General features: G+C 35.8%; 1 protein-coding gene and 1 pseudogene across 4 annotated transcripts in view; both read right to left on the bottom strand.

The window, feature by feature from the left end:
* RMDN1 (regulator of microtubule dynamics 1) overlaps positions 1-24770 on the bottom strand; it is a 52037-nt gene that overhangs the window by 13070 nt on the left and 14197 nt on the right. For 2 of the 4 annotated variants that reach the window (XR_013447805.1, XM_078072254.1), the window contains exons 2-5: positions 24522-24639; positions 15861-15957; positions 13906-14065; positions 8235-8297 (exon numbers count right to left, since the gene is read on the bottom strand). Coding sequence is in view for 3 of the 4 variants with exons in the window: in XM_078072254.1 (XP_077928380.1) it covers positions 8235-8297; positions 13906-14065; positions 15861-15957; positions 24522-24639 (438 nt within the window). In the remaining variant the exon portion in view is untranslated. The remainder of the gene's footprint in view (positions 1-8234; positions 8298-13905; positions 14066-15860; positions 15958-24521; positions 24640-24770) is intronic. The other 2 variants (XM_036072661.2, XM_036072662.2) reach the window with 1 other exon arrangement.
* Positions 21456-22484, bottom strand: LOC118523204 (L-lactate dehydrogenase A-like 6A; annotated as a pseudogene).

Genomic DNA, 24770 nt, shown 5'->3' with positions numbered 1-24770 from the left:
GAGTTTCATCCCGAAGGACTAAATCCAAAAATACCCAAGCTTCATAAACTCAAGTGCTGTAGAAAGTCACAAGACTTAGAATGAGAAAAAAAGAGTCTGTAGAGAAAAAGATTTGCAGGTAACAGCAAAGAGGAAAGACAATGGAACATCAGAGCAATCGAGCCAGTTTTTCTGAGCAAAGAGTCTGTAGAGAAAAAGAGTCTGTAGAGAAAAAGATTTGCAGGTAACAGCAAAGAGGAAAGACAATGGAACATCAGAGCAATCGAGCCAGGTTCTATGAAAGACAGTAAGTAGTTCCTTATTAAAAAAAAACAAAACAAAAAAACACCTCCCGTTTTTGTTTGAGCTTATTTGTGTGGGGTTTTAATGATTATAACCAGAAAGATTTTAACTAAAACAAACTTCTGTTTAAATCTATTCTCCACCAAAATTTTGATGAGTTTATTGAAAATTAAAAAGTGTACCTTAAAACACACATACGTGCATATGTGCACGCGCACACACACACACACACACACACCCTCTATAGGTGATGCACACTTATCTCCACTGAGAGTTATCCAGTTGCCCAAATCCAAATGACTAGAGGGGTCACACAGGGTTTCAGATTTGGTGTTCTGATCTTCTACCACATATCAGGACTCTGGATAACATCACTTTTCTCTTATATATCTATCTTCTATATGCAAAGCAAACACAAGCTTATGGATGAATCCTAAACATTTTCTTCCCTGATTAGACTGGCAGTATTCTGAGATTTTTAACATATGTCAAAGACGTATCACAGTAACAGCACAAAGAGCAGTCATTAACACATGAAGTATATATTGCTTGATGTGGACTATAAGTTAAAGATGTACACTATAAAACTTAAAGCAACCACTAAAACAACATAATACAATTACAGTCACTCAAATAAATAAAACAGAATCCAAAAAATGACCAATACAAAAGAAGGCAGAAGAAGAAAATGAGAACAGATGGAACAAATAGAAAATAGAAAGATAGGAAGTTTAAAACCAAAAATATCATTAATCATATTAAATGTAAATGGTCCAAACACCCCAACTGAAAGCCAAATTGGATTAAAATTAAGACAGACTGACAGTGACGTAAGTGAAAAAGGCAAGTAAAGAAATCTGAATTCTCTCCTCCATAAAAGCAATAAATAAAAATGAGCAACAATTATTAGAATCAATGTTTTTTTGGAACTCCAAAATTAACCTAAAGCTTGCAGTGACCTGGGAATGCTTATTCAAAGCAACAGATTATTCCTAATGAGAACAGTGAACTTTGTGCTGTTTTATCCTATTCCAGTCCCATCCCATACTCCCAGTCTCAGTGGGAGCTGTGAAAACAGCCCACCATTCCTGGTACCAAATGGAACAGATCTCATTCATGGAGAACTATAATTAATTATTTGTTCTGATCTGTTTGGTGGCTCCCTGGAAGACTGGCCTTGTACATATTTCACCTAAACTGAAAAGGCCCTAGTGATAAAGGATAAAGCTGCTTCCTGGGGGCGGTGGGGAGGAAGGTTAGGTAGAGATGTCCCTAAGGGCTCTGAAAAGCTTCAGTAAAGAAAAGCCAAAAGAATATTTCATGACATATGAAAATTATGTTCAATTCAAATTTCAGTGCCCACGAATAATGCTTTACTAGAACAACAGTCATGCTCATCACTTATGCATTGACTATGACTGCTTTTGCTCAACATGGCAGAGGTGAATTGTGATGAGAGATCATATGATATAAATATTTTTTTAAGATTTTATTTATTTATTTGTCAGAGAGATAGAGAGCACAAGCAGGGGGAGTGGCAGGCAGAGGGAGAGGGAGAAGCAGGCTCCCCACTGAGCAGGGAGACCGATGTGGGACTCGATCTCAGGACCCTGGGATCATGACCTGAGCAGAAGGCAGTCGCTTAACTGACTGAGCCACCTAGGCACCCAATCATATGTGGTATTTTAACTGATTCCCACTGCTGCTCCATAACCCTGTGAATCACACTGATAGGGTTATAACCTGACAGAATTTTGAGTGCCACGCATACTGCCGTACCATGACATTTTATTTTTTATTACCAATGCATATGTCAAAGGAAGATAAAATGGACTTCAAATGTCATGCTTTGAAAGCATAGTGAAATGTGAATTATTTTGTTACTGAATTAAATAGCAAAGCATTTTGGGGAAAAAAAAAAAAAGCTCCAAAATATCCCTGAAAATCCAAAAAGGACACACATCCTTAGGAAAGATCTGAGATGGCCCTAAGCTTACCACCTGCTGACCTTAAGGCTCTTCATAAACAGGAAGTGAAAGCTAGGTACAGTTTAAAACTGCCCAGCTAAGTGTTAAAGGTATGTCCCAACACCTACACAGAGCCCTATGATCAACACTGGAAAACATTTGGGTTCCAGACATTTTATAAACTACCTGTTCAATCATTACCTGACCACTAAGCTAACAGAAGAGAGACTTCAGTGGCTATATAGGACAAAGAAATCATTTGTTCAGAAAAGCCACTAAAGAAAAATAACAGAGGGGGCCTGGCTGGCTCAGTCAGTAGAGCATGTAACTCTTGATCTCAAGGTTGTGAGTTTGAGCCCCACATTGGATGCAGAGATTACTTAAAAATAAAATCTTAAAAAAGAAAAAAGAAAGAAAGAACAAATACTAAAAGCCGCCACAACAAATTCTGGGAAAAGAGGGAATCTGATTTCCAGATTTACCACATTATAATAGTCAACAGTTTTCAACAAAAAATTATAAAGCATGCAAAAATTAAGAAAGTATAACCCACACACAGGAGGAAAAAAATCAACAGAAACTATGCATGAAGAAGCCCTAGATGCTGGGCATCCTAGACTTTATGCATGATCAACAAGGAAATGATGTCTAAAAAACTGAAGTATACTATGAGAACAGTATCACATCAAATAGAGAATTATCAAAAGACAGAAATTACAAAATGGAACCAAAGAAATATTTTGGAGTTGAAAAGTATACAACATTGAAATGAGGGCTCAATGGTGGATGTGAATACGCAGAAGAAAGAATTAGCTAACTTGAAGATAATAGGTCAATTCATATTACACAGTATAAGAAACAAAGTAAAAAGAATGAAGAAAATGAACCCCCCTCAGAGGCCTACCAAAATACACATAAGAGGAGTCCCAGGAGGAGAGAAGAGGAGAGAAAGGGGTAGAATGAATATTTGAAAACATAAATGCCAAAGGCTTCTCTACTTTGATGAAAACAAACCCCAAGTAAGATCAATTCAGAGATCCAAACTAGACACAGCATAATCAAACTCAAAGATAGAAACAAAGAGATGATCTTGAAAGCAGCACGAAAAAAGTGCCCTGTCATGTAAAGAGTCCTCAATAACATTAACAGCCAAATCAGTACCATGGACATTGGTCTTAGTCTGCTTGTGCTACTAGAACAAAATACTAGGGTTGGCAGCTAAAACAATATAAATGTATTACAATTTCTGGAGGCTGGGAAGTCCAAGATCAAAATGCCAGCTGCTTTGGTCAGAATAACGGGATGAGAACAGAGATACATAACAGCAAAGTTGGTATACTCTTGAAATTAAGTTGACATCCAATCTGAACTTGTTAATTAATGGTTTTCCTCAGGATAACCACTAAGAGTATAATTCAAAATATTTACTACAAGAAACAACAGGGCGCCTGGGTGGCTCAGTCGTTAAGCGTCTGCCTTCGGCTCAGGTCATGATCCCAGGGTCCTGGGATCGAGTCCCGCATCGGGCTCCCTGCTCGGCAGGAGGCCCGCTTCTCCCTCTCCCACTCCCCCTGCTTGTGTTCCTGCTCTCGCTGTCTCTCTCTGTCAAATAAATAAAATCTTTAAAAAAAAAAAAAAGAGAAACAACAAGGGAATTAAAACGGTACAACAAAATAAACCTAATACTAAATAAGGGACACTAATGGAGGACCTTGAGAAACAAAAGACCGAGAAAAAAAAAAAGAACAAAATTGCAAAAGAACTTCTTATTGTCAATTACATGTGAATGGGTTAAACTCTCCAAATAAAGGGCAAAGGTTAGCAAAATGTATTAAAACACATGATTCAACTATATACTGTCTACAATACAATTAGATTCAGAGGTATATAGGTTTAAAGGAAAAAGAGGGAAGTTTTATCATGCAAACCGTACTCACAAGAGAGCTGAAGTGGTAGTAGATATTAATCAGAATTAGATAATGATCTAATAATAGGCAAAACAGACTTTAAGACCAAAATTATTATATGAGACAAAGAAAAACATTATCAAGAACATATAACAATTGTAAACAAATATACACCTAACAACAGAGCCCCAGAATAAATAAAGCAAAAACTGACAGAGAGACCTGAAGGTATAAAGAGAGAATTCAACTATAATAGTTGGGATTTCAATACTCAACTTCTAAGACTAGTTAGCAAATCAGCAAATAGAAGACTCAAATAATACTATATACTAATTAGACCCTAGCACACATCTACAGAACACTCTACCCAACAAAAGCAGACTATGTATTCTTTTCAATTCACATGGAACATTTTCCAGGATAGACAATATATTAGGCTGTAAAAGTCTCAAATTTTAAAAGACAGAAACCAGAGTATGTTCTCTGACCACAGCAAAATGAAAATATTTCAATAAAAGAAGGAAATCTGGGTAATTCACAATTATGAGGAAATTAAAAAACACATTCCTAGGGTAGCTCAGTTGAAGCGTCCGACTCTCGGTTTCGGCTCAGGTCATGATCTCGTGGTCCTGAGATCGAGCCCTACGTCGGGCTCTGTGCTCAGCAGGGAGTCTGCTTGAGATTCTCTCTCTCCCTCTCCCTTTGCCCCTTCCCCATCTCACTCATTCACTCGCTCTCTCTCTCAAATAAATAAATCTTTAAAAAACCCACACTCCTGGGGCGCCTGGGTGGCTCAGTCGTTGAGCGTCTGCCTTCGGCTCAGGTCATGATCCCAGGGTCCTGGGATCGAGTCCCACATCGGGCTCCCTGCTCGGCGGGAGGCCTGCTTCTCCCTCTCCCACTCCCCCTGCTTGCGTTCCTGCTCTCAGTATCTCTCTCTCTGTCAAATAAATAAATAAAATCTTTAAAAATAAATAAATAAATAAAAAATAAAAAATAAAAAATAAAAAACCCACACTCCTAAATAACCAATGAGTCAAATAAATCACAAAAAAATTTTAAAAATTCCTTAAGAACAAAACAACACAACATAACAAAACTTATGGGATTCAGCAAAGTTGTATTCAGAAGGAAACTTATGGCTATAAATGGCTACCTTAAAGAAAGTTATCAGTCAATAACTTCACCTTAAGAAACTAGGAAAAGAAAAGCAAACTAACCCAAAGTAAGCAGAAGGAATGGAATAATAAAGATTAGAGTGGAAATAAATAAAATATAGGAAAAATGGAGAAGAATAGCAAAACCAAATTAATTCTCTGAAAGGATCAACAAAATTTATAAAGCTTTAGCCAAACATAAAAAGAAAAAAAGAGAAAAATTACTAAAATCAGGACTCAAAGAGGACGTATATTACTACTACCCTCAGTAATAAATCTAGGAATAAAAAAGATTATAAGGGAATAGTAGCAACAATTGTATAGCAACAGATTAGGTGACCTAGCAAACATGAAAAAATTCCTAGAAACAACAAACAATCCAATTGACTTAAGAATAAACAAAAAATCTGGGTGCCTGAGTGGCTCAGTAGGTTAAGTGTCTGCCTTTGGCTCAGGTCATGATCCCAGGGTCCTGGGATTGAGTTCCTCATCGGGTTGCCTGCTCTGCAGGGAGTCTGCTTTTCCCTCTGCCTCTGCCTCTCTCTCTCTCTCTGTCTCTCATGAATAAATAAATAAAATCTTTAAAAAAAAAAGAATAAAAAAATATCTGACAAATGAATAATAAGTAATACTACAGAGTTAGTAATCAAAAGAACTTCCAACAAAGCGAACACCAGGATCAGATGATTTCACTGACAAATTTTACCAAATGTTTAAAGAAAATTAACACCAAGCTTCTCTAAAGTCTTCCAAAAAATAGAAAAACAATGAACATTTCTTAAGTATTCTATGACACCAGTGTTACTCTGATACCAAAACCATCACAAAACATCACAACAAAAGAAACCTAATAAAGTTGCAAAAACTCTCAATAAAATACTAATAAATTGAATTCAGCAGAACATTAAAAGGAGTAATTCACCACAATCAAGTGGGATTTATCCCTGGAATGCAAGAATAATTCAACATATATGCATCAATCAATGTGATGCATCACATTAATAGAAAAAAAGAATCATATGATCATTTTAATAGATACAGAAAAACATATGACAAAACTTGACATCCATTCATAAGAACTCCCAACAAGTTGAATTAGAGATAGAAGGAATATATCTCAACATAATAAAGACCATACGTGATAAATCCACAGCTAGCATCATACTCAATGATGAAAAGTTGAAAAACTTCCTCTAAGACCAAGAACAAGACAAGGGTGCTCACTCTTACCACTCCTATTCAACACAGTACTTGAAGTCCTACCTAGAGCAATCAGGCAAGAAAAAAAAAAAAAGTTATCAGATTTGGAAAGGAAGAGGTAAAAGTATCTCTATTTGCACATGACATGATCTTATATATAAAAGTCCAAAAGACTCAACAAAAAAAAAGCTATTTGATCTAATCATTGAATTCAGTAGAGTTGCAGGATATAAAATTAACATGCAAATATCAGTAGCAATTCTATAACCTAACAACAAATTTTCTAAAAAAGAAATAGTTCCCATTACAAGAGGATCAAAATCGAATAGGAATAAACTTATATAAGAAGATCTCTACTCTGAAAACTGCAAGATAACAATCAAAGAAATCAAATATAAATAAATGGAAAGATAACCCACGTTCATGCACTGGAAGAATATTGTTAAAACAGCAATACTACCAAAAGCCATCTATAGAGTCAATGCAATCCCTATCAAGATACCAATGGCATTTTTTACAGAAGTAGAAAAAAACACACCTAAAACTTAGAGGGAACCACAAAAGACCCAAAATAGCCAAAGAAATCCTGAGAAAAAAGAACAAGCTTAACTATAAAGCTACAGTCATTAAAACAGCATGGTATTGGCATAAAAACAAACAGACAAATGGAACAGAACTCAGAACCCAGAAATAAACCCAAGAATATACAGTCAGCTAATATTTGACAAGGGAGCTAAGAATATCTAATTGAGAAAGGACAGACTAGGGGCACCTGAGTGGCTCAGTCGGTTAAGCATCTACCTTCGGCTCAGGTCGTGATCCCAGGGTCCTGGTATCGAGCCTTGCATCAGGCTCCCTGCTTGGCGGGAAGCCTGCTTCTCCCTCTCCCACTCCCCCTGCTTGTGTTCCCTCTCTCGCTGTCTCTCTCTCTGTCAAATAAATAAAATCTTAAAAAAAAAAAAAAAAGGGGGGGACAGACTACCAAAATGGCACTGGATTATGGGATATTCACATGTAAAGGAATAAAACTAGACACATCTTATACCACTCACAAAAATTAACTCAAAATGAGGTAAAGGCTTAAATGTAAGACCTGAAACTATGAAACTCCTAAAAGAAAACAGGAATAAAGCCTCTTGACATGGGTCTTGGTAATGATTTTTTGGATATGACACCTAAAGTACAGGCAACAAGATAAAAAATAAACAAGTGGTACTACATCAAACTAAAAAGCTTCAGCACAGGAAAAGAAACCATCAACAAAATGAAAAGGCCTACTGAATGGGAGAAAACATTTGCAACAATATATCTAATAAAGGGTTAATATCTGAATTATAATTCATACAATTACATATAAGTCAATAGCAAAAAACCAAATAACACAATTTAAAAATGGGCAGAGGACCTGAATAGACATTTCTCCAAAGAAGATATAAGAAAGGCCAAGAGAAGATGCTCAACATCAACAGTCATTAAGGAAATGCAAATTAAAACAGCAATGAGGTATCACCTCGCACCTGTTAAAAATGTCCATCATCAAAAAGAGATAAATGCTAGCATGGATGTGGAGAAAAGGGAACCCTTATGACTGTTGGGATTCTAAATTGGTATAGCCAATACCAATTGGCATAGCCAATCCTCAAAAAATTTAAATATAATTACCATATGATCCAGCAATTCCACTTGGGAATTTATCCACAAAAAAAAAACAAAACACCTACTTGTAAAGGTATCTGCACCTCCATGTTCAAAGCATCATTTGCAATAGCCAAAATGGAAACAACCTAAGTACAGATCAACAGATGATGGATAAATTAGTTGTGGTGTGTGTATACACACACACACACACACACACACACACACACACACAATGAAATATTATTCAACCATAAAAAACAAGGGAATCCGGGCGCCTGGGTGGCTCAGTCATTAAGCGTCTGCCTTCGGCTCAGGTCATGGTCCCAGAGTCCTGGGATCGGGCCCCACATCGGGTTCCCTGCTCTGTGGGAAGCCTGCTTCTCCCTCTCCCACTCCCCCTGCTTGTGTTCCCTCTCTCACTGTGTCTCTCTCTGTCAAATAAATTAAAAAAATCTTAAAAAAAAACAAACAAACAAGGGAATCCTGCCATTTGCAACAACATGGATGGACTCTGAAGGCATTATGCTAAGTGAAATAAAAATACTGTATGATCTCACTTACATGTAGAATCTTAAAAAAAAACAATCATAAGACTTGTGGTTACCAGAGGCAGAGAGTCGGGGGAGGGGGAATTGGAGGGAGGTGGTCAAGAGGTACAAACTTCCAGTTTTAAGATAAATAATTACAGCTGAACAACACAGATTTAAACCGTGCAGATCCACTTATACACAGATTTCTTCTGAGAAATACAGTACTGTAAATCTATTTTCCTTATCATTTTTTGGAATATTCTTTTTTGCAGCTTACTTTATTGTAAGAATACAGTATATAAGACGTATAACATACAAAATATGTACTTATTTATGTTATCATTAAAGCTTCCAGTCAACAGGTTATTAGTAGCTTCTCCCCATGTTGTTCAAGGGTGAACTGTATTATGGATGTAATGTACAACATGAAGACTACAGCTAATACTGATGTATGATATACAGAAAAGTTCGTAAGAGAATAAACCCTAAGAGTTCTCATCACGAGGAAATTTTTTTTTCTCTTTCTTTCCTTTTTACCGCATCTATATTAGAAGATATCAGCTGATATCAGCTGAACCTATTATGGTAATCATTTTACAATATGTGCAAACCAAACCATCATGCTGTATGCCTTAAACTTATACAACAATGTATGTCAATTTTTTCTCAATAAAACCAGAGAAAAAGAAAAAAGAGAATTAAAGAGTACTGTCTCTTATGATGCAAAATTCCTCAACAAAATAATGGCAAGCTGAATTTAGCAGCATACGAAAAGGATTACACAACATGACCAAGTGGGATTTATCCCAAAATACAAGGTTGGTTCACCATATGAAAATCAATTAATGTAAGATACCAAATTAAAAGAATTAAGGGGGGAGAAAACCAACATGATCATCTCAACACACACAGAGAAAAGCATCTGACAAAATCCAACACCCGTTCATGATAAAAACACTCAACAACTAGGAATGGAAGGGAACTTTCTCAATCTGATAAAGAGCATTTATGGAAAACCCACAGCTAACATCATAGTAAATGGTGAAAGCCTAATAGCTACCCTCCTATAATCAGGAACAAAACAAAGATATCTACTCTTGTCACTCCTACTCAACACTGTACTGAAGTTCTAGCAAGGGAAATTGAGCAAGATACTAAGAAATAATAGGTGTCCAGACTGGAAAAGAAAAAGTAAAACTATCTATGGATAATTTATTTACAGACACGTTCATAATATAGAAAAAACCTAAATAATCAAAAAACAACTAGTAGAGCCAAGAAATGAGTTCAGCAAAGCTACAGGATATAAAATTAATATACAAATATTTGTTGCACTCCTATACACTAGCAATGAACAATCTGAAAATGAAATTAAGAATTCCAATAGCATCAAAAAGAATAAAATACTTAATAAATTTAACCAAAGTACAAGACTTGAAGACGGAAAATTACAAAACACTGTTGAAAGAAGAAAAACATCTAAATAAATGAACAGACAACACATATCTGTGGATTGGAAGACATAATGCTGTTAAGATGGCAATATTCCCCAAACTAACCTACAGATTCAATGTAATCTCTATCAAAAACCCAACTGGCTTCTTTGAAGAAATTTACAAGCTGATCCTAAAATATGTATGGAAATTGAAGGAACTCAGAATGGTGAAAATAATCTTGAAAAAGAACAGCTAGAAGACTCACAGTTCCTTATTTCAAAACTTATCACAAAGCTATAATAATCAAGACACAACATGACCAAGTGGGATTTATCCCAAAATACAAGGTTGGTTCACCATTTAAAAATCACAAAGACCAACAGGTCTACAATTAGACCAATGAAATAGAATTGGGAATTCAAAAACAAACTTATACATTTATGTTCAACTGATTTTCATCAAAAATGAAAATGGAGAAAGAACAGTCTTTTCAACAAATGGTGGCAGGACAACTAGGTATTTACATACAAAAAAAAATGAATTTGAACTCCTATCTCAACCATAAAAGCTAACTCTTTTAAGGATCAAAGACCTAAATGTAAGAGCTAAAAAATATAAAACTCTTAGAAACAAACAGAGGTGAAAATCTGTGTTTTTTAGATACGACACCAAAAGCATAAGCAATCAAAGAAAACTAAACTGGACTTCCTCAAAATTAAAAACTTGTGCATCAAAGCTCATCATCAAGAAAGTAAAAAGACAATCCACAGAATGGGAGAAAATATTTGCAAATCATATATCTAATCAGAGACTAATAACCAGAAAATATTCTTAAAACTCAACAATAAAAAGATAAACCTAGTTGAAAAATGGGCCAAGAATTTGAATAGACATTTCTCCAAAACCAATGTCCAATAAGCACATGAAAAGATGATCAATATCATTACTCATTAGGAAAATGTGAATCAAAACCATAAGATACCACTTCACACCCACTAGTTTTAATTTTTTTCAATGGATAATTACAAGTATTAGCAAGGATTTGGAGAAACTGGAACCCTCACGCACTGCTAGTGGCAATAGAAAATGATATAGCTGCTTCGAAGAACAATTCAACAGTTCTTCCAAAAGAATTACATAGGGGCGCCTGGGTGGCTCAGTTAGTTAAGCATCTGCCTTCAGCTCGGGTCATGATCTCAGGGTCGTGAGATCAAGCCCCTCATTTAGCTCCCTGCGCATTCAGCAGGGAGTCTGCTCACTTTCTCTCTCCAGCCCCCAAAATAAATAAATAAATCTAAAAAAAAAAAAGAATTACATAGAATTACCTATGACCCAGCAAGTCCATTCCTAGATATATATACTCAAAAGAACTGAAAACAGGTATTTAGGGGTGCCTGGGTGGCTCAGTCCTTAGGCATCTGCCTTTGGCTCAGGAAATGATCCTGGGGTCCTGGGATCGAGCCCCACGTCGGGCTCCCTGCTCAGCGGGGAGCCTGCTTCTCCCTCTCCCACTCCCCCTGCTTGTGTTCCCTCTCTTGCTGTCTCTCTCTCTGTCAAACAAATAAAATCCTAAAAAAAAAAAAAAGCACCCCAAAACCAGGTATTTAAAAAATACTTGTACATGAATGTTGATATTTACACTATAAACAATAGCCAAAAGTGTGGAAATAACCCAAATGTCCATCAACTAATCAATGGGTAAACAAAATGTGGTGTATCTCTACGATGGAATGTTATTCATCCATAAAAAGAAATAAAATACTGATGCATGTTACAATGTGGATGGACCTCAAAAACATGGTAAGTGAAAGATGTCAAACACAAATGATCCCATACTGTATGATGCCACTTCTCTGAAATATCCTGAATAGGTAAAGCCATAGACACAGCAAGGAGATTAGTGGTTGTCAGGAGAGTAAGAGGCAACAGAGAGTGACTACTTAATTGGACTTAATGGGTTTCCTTCTGGGGTGATAAAAATGTTCTGGAACTAGAGGTAATGGTTGTACAACACTATAAATGTATTAAAGGCCACCATATTGTGCATTTATAAAATGCGTGACTTTATGCTGTGTGAATTTACCTCCGTAAGAAAAAAAAAAGTAAAAGCAAATGTTCACAGAAAATCTTGTACACAATTGTACACAGCAGTATTATTCATAATAGCCAAAAAGTGGAAACACCCCAAATGTTCATCAGCTGATGGATAAACAAAACTGATATATCCATACAATGGAATATTACTCAGTCATAAAAAAATGAAGTACTGTCACATACTCAATATGGATGAACCTTGAAAATATTATGCAAAGGGAAAGAAGCCAGACACATAAAGGCCACCTATTGTTAATTCCATTTATATGAAATGTCTAGAATAGGAAAATTCATTGAGACGAAAGTAGATTAGTGTTTGCCAGGGTACAGGTGCAGGGGAGAATTGGAATTAACTGCTGGTAGGTATAGGGGTTGTTCTGGGGGTAACAGAAATATTATGGAATTAGTGCTGATGGTTGCACAACACAGGGAAAATGTGAAAAACCACTGAAGTATATGTATTACAATGATGAATTTTATATAATGTGAAATATATAAGTAAAAATAAAAGCAAGACTTAATCACCTGTTTACATATTAAATATAAAGACACAGTTAAAAGTAAAAGGACAGAGAAGGATATAACATGCTAACAATCAAAAGAAAATAAGAGTTGCTATGTTTATATCAGACAAAGTAGACGATAAAACCAAGAGTATTTCAAAGATAAAGGGGATCATTTTACAGTGATAAAGAGGTTAATGCATCAAGAAAATATAATAATCCTAAATGTTTACATTCCTAATAGAAACTTTAAAATACATGCTGCAAAAATTAATAAAATTGCAAAGAAACAGACAAACCTACAATTATACTTGGACATTTCAACATGCCTCTCTCAATAATTTATAGAACAAGTAGATAGAAAATCAGTAAGGATACAAAAGACTTGAACAACACTATCAACCAACCTGACCTGAATGACATTTATAAAACACTCCCAACAATAGCTGAATAAACATTCTTTTCATGTGCACAGAGAATATTTACGAAGATGGACCATATTCTGGGCCATGAAACAAATCTCAACAAATTACGGAATCCATATCTGTTTTATTTTTAATATAAACCAGTATTAGAGGGGTGTTGAGGGAGACTGGCCCCTAAAGGGAGCATTTGGAAATGGGTGGAGATGGAATTTGGTTGTCACAATGACTTGGCAGATCTACTGAGGACAGCCCAACATCATAAAGTGATGTCCTAATCCAAAATACCAATAATGTCACCATGTGTCCCCACAGTGCCAATTGAAAAACATCATTCTAAACCAGTCAGGAAATCCAGGAACTAGAAGAGTTACACGTGAAAGTTATACAAGGTCTTAGCTGTCCAGCTGCTCTATTCTCACCTCTACATAAAACAGAAGTATAATGTGAGGAAAATTAGTAAACACCTGTCAAGTGCTTATACTACTAGGAATAAAGATATAGGCAATTCACGAAACAACTAACACTTCTGTTTAAAAATAATCATTCACAAAAGTAATTTATCAACACACTAATAAAGTTAGAATAAATGTTCAAGAATGCAAAGAAAAAAACTACATCTTTTTGAAAAAACGTTATAAAAATAAATCTCTTCCTTACTTCTTTAAAATAGACAAATTTTCTTTCCTCTGTAAATTAGGAATAATAAGTAAGTATAGACCAATGTACCTCTCACATGGTAACAGTTTCATTACTTTAAGCATCTCACCTTATGAGCTGCAAAACTGGATTCATTTTTTTCCAGTGCTCTTTTTGCATATTCTAGGGCTTCATAGACCAAGAGTTTTTTCTCCTCTTCTGAGGTCCCACTAAGCTGAGCTATATCACGTGATGCCCGTGCCAATCGCCATAGTAACTCTGCATCTTCACTAATTTGAAATAAATATAAAATAACCATTTTAGCTCACATTTAAAAACTGTTAAAGGTCACATCACTAATGAACACATATGATGGTCTTTCAGGTCAGTGAAGATATAGCAGTATCAAAAGCCATTATTCATAATGTTGTATTTTCACATAAAAACTTTATTTGCTAAAATTTCCTACAAAATATCCAATATCATATATAAATATTAACTTTCCTAAATTATCTAAAATACTAACTTCCTCGGGCACCTGGGTGGCTCAGTGAAGCATCTGCCTTCGGCTCAGGTCATGACCCCAGGGTCCTGGGACGGAGGCCTGCATTGGGCTCCCTGCTCATCGGGGAGGTTGCTTCTCCCTCTCCTTCTGCTGCTCCCCAACCCCTGCCCGTGCTCTCTCACTCTCGCTCTCTCTCAAATGAATAAATAAATAAAATACTAACTTCCTTAGAAAATATCTTTGTATTTGAATTCTCTAAACACCTGCACTACAAAATTCAACATATAACCTAAGGCTTGAGACACTTCAGACAACTCACTAACTGGTTCAGACAGTACCATAAAAATCCACAAACTTTAGAGAGTGGGTCATGCTCAACAAAACAAAACTGCTATATCCCCAGCTCCAAATATAGTACTGGCACACAACAGGTATATGATAAATATGTGTTAATAAATAAATGATTGAATATAACAGAATCTCAAAATAAATCTTGTTTGAATGTGTCATCCATGCCATGATGCATGGGAATATTTCAAGTGAGGGCCTGGACTCCTTGAAGAATTTCCATATGAATATACTTATATAAAATAAGAAATGGTTAATAAATAAAATAGTAACCACAATTAAGAGTTAGAAATATTTTTAAAAACATTAAAACTCCTTTTATTAAATGTTTGCCTTTAAGCCCATTATATATTTACCAAAATACGGTATTCACATAAAATTTTGAAACTAAAGGTAGCAATAGTATATTTATAATTAAATAAATTATAGTAACTATCTTACAGCTTACTTTTCAGGTAATGACTAAAATGACTATAAAATGCCAAACATGACACTACAAGTAACTAGGGGAAAAATGGAGAAGAAAAAGTGGATGCTATAGATATTTAGGAAGTAAAATTGATGGGTCATGAAGACAGAACTGGTCTTAGGAATCTAAGAAAGGTAGCTGAAAATGACTCAATATTTTTAGTTTAGGATTAGGTAATCTGTGACCTGGAAATGCCGATTTAGCCTTATTAAACTTATTTTATAGCGCAGACTCTCCTTCCACCTACATCCTCCCAAAAACTAACTGCACACTGATACTCTGGACTAAACATGTAACCTAATACTAAAAATAGAAAAAGGAGTTATTTTTAGTTTCTCTAAAAAAACTGCTTCTAAAGTGATACACAGATACTATTCAATGATGCCATACAAACATCCTAATTCATTTACATCTTCTGCCAGTAAGAAATTCACTTAAAAAAATGAGAAATATACAATATAGATAACCATATATTCAACGACTACCTCATATGATCCAAAGCAAAACAACAAAATGAAAAAAATACTTCAACATTCCACTAGAATGAGTAAGGAGAATCACCTTTTCTAAATCAATGAGACATGTAGCACTTGTGAACCATTTACTGTAAGAAACATACTATAAATTAAACTCTAAAAAATATTATTTTGCAGTAAAAACTTTAAAAATGTATAAAAATTTCAAGCACCAAGAGTCATTTTAATTGTTAAATAACAAAAATTTTGAGGAAACTGAAAACTCAGGCTTATTATACATTGCCTACCTTTCCTTGTATTGAGTCAGCAATTGATAAAGTTTCTCTGTTTCTCCACTCTCATATAGGTAGTCTGCTTGTTCGAGAATTTCTTCAACTCTGACAACTAAAAATGAAAAAAGACACAATAAAGTAGGTCTTCCCAAGCCAACAATTCTAAGAAACAAACATTTTCATATATAAGCAAAAGAAATTAGTTATAAAAATCACCTATAAAGAAGGATCAGAAATTCTGAATAATCTAGATATAAGTGTAGTAGAGGTAAGGATGAAGCTATCACGGTAAGTGGTTTATTGAAATCACAGAAATTTAAAAAATTAGAAAACTTATTGTGGAACTAACTAAGTATGATACATTTTTATTTATTTATTTTTAAAGATTTTATTTATTTATTTGAGAGAGAGAATGAGAGAGCACATGGAGGGGGGAGGGTGAGAGGGAGAAGCAGACTCCCTGCCGAGCAGGGAGCCTGATGCAGGACTCGATCCTGGGACTCGAGGATCATGACCTGAGCCGAAGGCAGTCGCTTTAACCAACTGAGCCACCAGCCACCCCTAAATACGATACATTTTTAAAAATGAAGAAAGTAGGGTGCCTGGGTGGCTCAGTGGTTAAGTGTCTACCTTCGGCTCAGGTCATGATCCCGGGGTCCCGGGATCGAGCCCCGCATAGGGGTCCCTGCTCGGCGGGGAGCCTGCTTCTCCCTCTCCCACTCCCCCTGCTTGTGTTCCCTCTCTCGCTGTGATTCTGTCAAATAAATAAATAAAATCTTAAAAAAAAAAAATGAAGAAAGCAATTTCCTGTGAGGAATTTAGGGTACTCTTCCCCTCCATACACACAAACTCTTTGTTGTTGTTGCTAAGTGCCATCCATTGCAGAAAATGATGATATAACATTGACTTCCAGCACTGAAAATTATTACTTTGCATGGACGGCACCACACTGTTTCACTAGATTCTCTTTATGACCTAACTTACACAAACACTGCTATGGAAAAAGAATCAAATTTGTCATCAAGGGGCACCTGGGTGGCTCAGTCGGTTAAGTGGCTGCCTGTGGCTCAGGTCATGATCTCAGGGTCCTGGTATCAGGCCCCATGTCGTCCTCGTCAGTCCGTAGGGCTCCCTGCTCAGCGGGGTGTCTGCTTCTCCCCTCTCCCTCTACTCATCCCTGCTCATGTGGGCGCTCTCTGGCTCTCTCTCTCAAATTAATTAAAATCTTTAAAAAATTTGTCATCGAAAACTTAGATGAACTTAACTACACAGAGAATCTGAAATTTACCTCACTGGCACTCTGCTCCAACCAATTCATTAACTTGTTTATACCTTACTAGAAAATATATAAACCTTACAGACAATGTAATGCTCTAAAAAAAGTTGACTAGTTCCCGAAAAAAACAGTAAGCTTGAATTTCAGGATATTCCCCAATTATTACAATAAGGAACATACATATTTGTCTTCTATAAGGGTACTGTATTACTTAGTTTTACATATAAGCCAACATTTCAATATATTCAATTATGTTTATTATTTACCTTAGTATGCTTTAATTGATAATAGTGTATTTGAGGTTGAATTTTTTTTAATTTTTGAAAAATTAAAACCTAGACCAGAAAAAAAAAACAAAGCTCCTGAATCTGACACAACTATGTAAACTGAAGTATTTTTTACTAACATCATAATGTAATTATAAAACTAGCTTAAAAAAAATTAAATGACAATAGCAAATTCTCCTTTAATCCTACTTCAATCTGGTTGGGTGCCATAGAGTTCAATATTCATATGGCTGGTTGATTTTCTTAAGTTTGCTTCCATTTTATTGTACACTTTTATCAGTAGCTGATTCTCCAAATTAAGGTTATAACAACCCAAAGATTTTTTTTTTTAAGATTTTATTTTTTTAAGTTATCTCTACACTCAACCTGGGGCTCAAACTTACAACCCAGACATCAAGAGTTGCATGCTCTACATCAAATGAGCCAGCCAGGTGCCCCAACAACCCAAAGATTCTTAAAAAGAAAAAATAGTAATCTTAGCATTCTTACTCAATATCTGTGTTAGGCAGGATAATGGCCCTAAAAATGTCTACATCTTAATCCCTGGAACCTGTGGAAACGTACAGGTTACACGACAAAGGGGAATTAGGTTTGTAACTAGAATTAAGGCTATTCATCAGCTAACCTTAAAACAGGAAATGATCCTGGATTAGCCAGGGGGCCCAATATAATCACAAGAGTCCTTCAAAGTGGAAGAAGGCAGAAGAAGAAAGTAGGTAGGAGGCAGAACAATGAAAACAAGGCCAGAGTGAAATGATTACTGGCCTGAAATATGGAGGAAAGGGGTCTTCAGCCAAGGAATGTGGAAAACCTCTAGAAACTGGAAACAAGGAAAGAGATTCTCCCCCAAAGCCTGTAACACAGCCTTGCCCAACTTGTTGATTTTAATCCAGTGGGACCCATTTTGGACTTCTGAACTATAGAACTGTATGATAATAAATTTATACTGTTTTAAGTTACTAAGTCTGTGGTAATTTGTGACAGTTGCTGTGACAGAAAACTTATACAATATTAAATATACTGATCTGGCATATTCGAATGTATACATTGTATGTGTAAATAACAGTTACATTTAATTCTATTCATTGATTTTTCTCAGACTTTCTGAGAAGACTGACAGAGATTACTGTCCTTAACATGATCTAGGAATGCTGCATCTCATCACCCATGTAATTAAAAGAAAAATATAGAAATTAAGTGAATAATTTAAAATAGTTCAAATCCTTTTTGTGTGTACTATTCTTTTTTAACTTCTTAAATCACTTATCTATTTTTTTATTATATAGTACCATAAGCTACAATATCCAGGCTTTAAATACGTATTTTTTTCTTGAGTCTTAAACAGAAATTTCTAAAATCATACAGTGTGCAATTTACAAGAAAAAATACTCTTACTCTGATACTACAAACTCACACAGGCACTAGGTTGGGAGCATGTAGACCACTCGTATCTGCAAATCAGCTGTGTGGGCTTTTTTACTTGTTTAATGTTCTGTAGTTTTCCTGAAAATATTTAAAAATAAGCTATGCTACTGACATAAAGAGACCATATCGTTAAAATGGGCTAAACTTTTAAAGTAAGTTACTTTTCTACTTAATAATGAATATCCCAAGATGAACTGAGATATTAATTCAACTGTACAAAACTAAATTTAGCCTAAAATGAATATGCACAAGATAATTTTTTTTTTGAAAGATTTTATTTATTTATTTGACAGAGAGAGACACAGCGAGAGAGGGAACACAAGCAGGGGGAGTGGGAGAGGGAGAAGCAGGCTTCCCACCGAGCAGGGAGCCCAATGCGGGGCTCGATCCCAGGACCCTGGGATCATGACATGAGCCGAAGGCAGACGCTTAACGACTGAGCCACCCAGGCGCCCCACAAGATCATAATTCTTAGATTTTTAAAAAATGTCACTGATACGACATAAATTAGTAAACTTTGGTCTTCTAGTTTTTCTTGCTAAGTGTACTCTTAGCCATGTGAGATGTATCTGCACAAAAAGAAATACTCTACTCCTCAAAGTAAGCAATCTACTTCTGGAAATTTCTCCCTACAGAAATTAAAAAGTAGAAAATGAGTATCTAGATTCTCCAGGATTTTTCTAGATGCTAGAAGGCTCTAAGTAGCAACAACATCATCAAAATTTAAGGCAAATCTTTCACACCAACAATACTGTGTCTCAGCAGTACTGAAAGCAGTGCCTCTAAAGATGCCCTGTAGTAGTACAAAGGACTACAGATGAAGGAGCACTGGCCTCGGTTCTGTAGATTCATCAAAGAAGAATCAATGAAAGTCTATGAAAAGAGACAACTGAAGTGATTATATGAAGAACGTTTATTTAAGATGGGCCACTTGTAATTATCTTTTAGGCATTTTACAAGTGAACTTTCACATACACACACACAGACACGAGTACTGTAACTACATTAGCATATCTTGAAGGGCTTTAAATTTTGTCTATTTTAAAGAAATAATGAAAAACTTTCTACTGGAGTTCTTCAATTATGGCCGACAAGTGGGTATTTGCTCTATCCTGTGGTAAATATAGATGTTACCATTTTAAAAAAGAGTCCCACAACCCCATCCAACTGAAATGTCAAAACATATGTATGCCCTTGGGATCCCTGGGTGGCTCAGTCAGTTAAGAGGCTGCCTTTGGCTCAGGTCATGATCTCCAGGTCCTGGGATCAAGCCCCACGTCAGGCTCCCTGCTTAGCAGGAAGCCTGCTTCTCCCTCTCCTTCTACCTGCCACTACCCCTGCTTGTGCTCTCTCTCTCAAATAAATAAAATTAAAAAAAAAAAAATCCTGATTAAAAAATAAAGTTTGTCTTGAATCCAGCAATCTTGCTGAACTTTCTTAAAAAAATATATATATAGGGGCACCTGGGTGGCTCAGTTGTTAAGCATCTGCCTTCGGCTCAGGTCATGATCCCAGGTCCTGGGATCGAGCCCCGCATCAGGCTCCCTGCTCCACAGGAAGCCTGCTTCTCCCTCTCCCACTCCCCCTGCTTGTGTTCCCTCTCTCACTGTGTCTCTCTCTGTCAAATAAATAAAATCTTTAAAATATATATATATATATATATATATATATATGCCCTTAATTTCTAAAAACATAATTCAGAATATGATTGTATCCCAGTAAATGAAGAAGGAAAAAATGTTTTAATTGGCTTCAATGAGCATGAAGCAGCCCTAAAGAGAAGTAAACAGTTTTGATGAGTGGAATTATCTGAAGACCATTTCCTAAAAAATATGAAAAATAAAGATCACAGTATAGCAAATAGGAGAGAGAGAGATGACAAAGTAAAACTTGTAAGGACTGATGAAATTATAGTTTTATAGAAACATGGATCATTTCCCAAGTTAAAAAAATCTATCTCTACATTTTATCAGTAACTGATGTTTTTTCAAGGGCAATGGCCTAGTTGCACAAATTATAATGAACATGCCAATCAACTAATTATAAAGTGACATTTTATTTAAGAAAACAAAGCTAAAGAAAATCAAAGCAAGTTAAATAAATATCCATACTCTGTTCTTTGTATTAACTTTCTAAGTGCTCAAAATATGCTTGAAAACACAGGAAGGATTCTACAATATACGGCAATTTTCATTAAAATCTTTAATAAAGACAATTAACTTAGTTTTCAGAGTAAGTTATACCTTGGAATATTAAAATGTTATTTTTTTAAGGTCAAATCAAGGTTTCATTTGGAGTTAGGACTAGAACTAACATTTCAAGTTGTTTGTATAAACTTTTACTTTTACATTCGTAGAGGAAGTTATAACTTTTTTTTTAAACAGCATATAAATGAACATATATATAAGCCAGCCAGAATGAAAGAATTAGCATATATTGGATGAAAAGAACCAGAATTTCTATAACACATTAAACACCTACATCATACATTCTTTCAGACCAAAGAGCAACTACACATACACACACACACACACACACACACACACACACACACACACGAATTCAAGTTTATTCAGAAGTTTGATATACAATCCTACGACTACTATCTCTGCTTTTATGACTACAGGATCAAACTTTAAAGCTTGATCTCTTTCTGACTTTCCCAAAGTTTTTCTGCACTCCTTCTCAAATGGATCTTCTCTTCAAGGGTCAGCTTTACTTAATAAGGTTTCCAATACCATTCTCTCCCAGAATACAAGGCACACTAAGGAATACTTCTTCATTTATTCCAAGAGGCCCTTAGTTATGGTGGAAACTGGATGCACTCTCCTAAGATTCTTCAAAATGCTTTCTGTTAAATCAGCTACAGACAGGCCAACAGCCCAATTAGTATAACCTTTCATTTTAACCATCTCATAGCCACAGGTCATCACTTCTTTGGGGACATTTTCCCAGTGCTCAGGATCTTTATCTGTTCCTATATCTGAATTCAGATCCTTCAAGGGGATACCAACAATGTTAACTCCACTCCACACAGGTACACTTGAGTCTCCATGTTCTCCAAGGATCCATCCATGACAGCTTTCTGAGTGGATATCAAGTCTTTGTCCAATAAAGAAATGGAAACAGGCAGTGTCCAGATTACAGCCACTTCCAATAACACGGTTATGGGGAAATGCACTCAACTCCCAAGCTACATTACATAAGTTAAGATATCCACTGGATTGGAAACAACTACCATTTTGCACTGGGGACTATACCGGGTAATGTTGGAAATCATTAATTTAATGATGGACACATTTCTCTTGACTACATCAAGGCGTGTTTCTCCTTTTCTTGGGTGTGCACCTGCTGTGATATCATTAGGTTGGAGTTTGCAGTGACATGGTAATCTTTGCTGGAAACAATATTTGGCATTTTCATGAAAGAGCTGCCATGTTGAAGATCCACTGTCTCACCCTTCAGTTTGCCTTCATCAACATCCACAAAGGCAAGTTCATCACTCAAGCCTTTTAATAAGATGCTGATAGCACATGCCATGCCAACTCATCCAGTTCCTATAATAGAGATCTTATTGTGATAAATGGTCTCCTCTGAAGTGAAATTCTTAATAAGTTCACACCTGACAGTTGCCATCTTGGAGACAGGGATGAAGGACCAACTGTCCCTGAGAGGGGTGCATACCACCTAGCAGGGATGCAGAGCCATCTCTAGGCAAAAGACATTCGCTCCTACAGGGCCTAGTCTCCTGCTCGCCCACAGGACTTCCCCAGCCCAGCTCCTAGCAGCTGGCTCAAGAGGTGAAGGAAGGGAATGGAGGAAAGCCACATCAAAGTTCTTTGAAGCACCAAGTAAGTAAACAGTTGAAGGTTTAATGCCCTACCACCTCACCCCCCACCCAGCTCACTACTGCAGTTGTGCAAGACCAAACTCAGCTCGTGCGGGCCCCACAAGGGTCCAGCACCTTAAAATGTTTTTTAATTTACTGAATCTGCAGTAATTTTAAATAAAGGCACATTTGAAAAAATGGACTATTACCGCTAAAGCTAAAGTTAATTTCAGCTTTGCCTTTCAAAGTGCCATATTTTGTTGCTCAGGGAAGCCCTACATCTTTGCACTCATTTCTGTAAGGAAAGGGTGCTAAAGCACACTGAAACTAAGTGTGACAGACCAAAAAAAATTGATTAGAGTTCTAATCTCTGCTCTGACACTTTGACTTTGAAGAAGTTAAACTGTGAGCTTCTTTTTCAAAGGTTAATACTATAATGGGTGAGGCCTGGCTGGCTCAGTCAGTAGAGCTCCTGACTCTTGACTTCCAGGTCCTGAGTTCTGTCCATGTTGGCTACAGAGTTTAAAATAAAATAAAATAAAAAACAAACAAACAAAAACACCTAAAACGGAACACACACACACAGATCAAAATACTAAAACTGCAACCACTGGGCACATCTCTCAGGGATACATTTTAAAAAATTATTATCATGTCGTAATACAGTTTGTCCTTACTACTTAGAAGGTTGCTGTAAGAATTGAAGTTAGGTGAAAAGTTTAGGGAACCAAGTCCTCTACTTTATCCGTCATAAAAATTATACATAAAAGGAAAGATAAAACAAAAACACAGCAATTCTCAATTATCTGCTCTTTTATTTTTTTTTAAGATTTTATTTTTATTTTATTCATGAGAGATAGAGAAAGAGGCAGAGGGAGAAGCAGGCTCTCTGCAGAGCAGGGAGCAGGATTTGGGACTTGATCCCAGGACCCTGGGATCATGACCTGAGCCGAAGGCAGTCACTTAACCAAGTGAGCCACCCAGGCGCCCTTTATCTGCTCTTTTAAAGACAAGAATAATCATGGGAAATTGAAATCAATAACTAGTAATTTTTAGCTAATATTCTCAAATTCATCTATCACAACTTTAATAAGAACATCTATTCAAAATAAAACCTCTGCTTCTTTCCCCAATCACTTCTAAATGATTAAAAGGTGGGGACTACCAAAAACAAAAAGGCTTAACCCATTAATTAAAAATTTTTCTCTAATATACTGAAATTTTGCCTCTGTCAACACACACAACTGGTTTAATTAATTTCTTTTAAATATGGCAAGTCTAGATATATACTTATCTATAGTATACCAAATAAGAAATCTGATAGAATTTTTCTACTTTTCAATCAGTTATTTGATATTTAGTACTAAACTGCATTTTGTTTGTAAATAAAATATTTTTACCTCAAAGTAATTGGGCCTTTCTTAACTATATCAAGAAGAGTATAATAACTTGGAATTAAGGAACAAAAGAATTATTGTGTCAAAAGGGCCAGATCCATCCTCTGTGGTATATCCCTCTCCTCCTAACCCCTCAACCCCTTAAAAATGTAAAAAATATTCTTAGCCCAAGGATCCCATAAAACTACAAAATATTAACAGAGTATTTCTCACTGAAGGAGCTCTAGTTCCTAGAAGAAATTACATATACACAGATATATATATGTTCACACAGAGATGTACACACAAATATAATATATATACATATTAAATATATATAATCAGACTCAATGACAAATAGAGAAAATCAGAAATATAGCCTAGAAAAAAGCTTCATTACTTATTCAAAAATAACAAAGTTATTAACAAAATATAACAAACATAATTAACTCTAAGTAGTCCATGTGTTTAGCTTAGACTTACCTTTGGCTGTGGCATGAACCAAAGCAGCCTGGGAAAATACTTGAAATGTTTCAAAACCCAAATAAGGTAAAGCTGAGAATAAAAAGCTTCTTTTGAAAGATCCTAGATTTCCCATCACCTATGAAAACAATTATGGTCAGACTTATCAAACACAAAATGTGAAGGAACAACTACTCCAAGCAAAAATTACATCAATTAAAAAAAATTACAACTTTCTCCTACCCCCAAAGCAATCAATCCTAAGAATAC

This window comes from Halichoerus grypus, chromosome 5 (genome assembly GCF_964656455.1).
Source record: "Halichoerus grypus chromosome 5, mHalGry1.hap1.1, whole genome shotgun sequence".
Lineage (NCBI taxonomy): Eukaryota > Metazoa > Chordata > Mammalia > Carnivora > Phocidae > Halichoerus > Halichoerus grypus.
The sequence above is the reverse complement of the archived record's forward strand: the minus strand, read 5'-3'. Positions and strand labels throughout refer to the sequence as shown.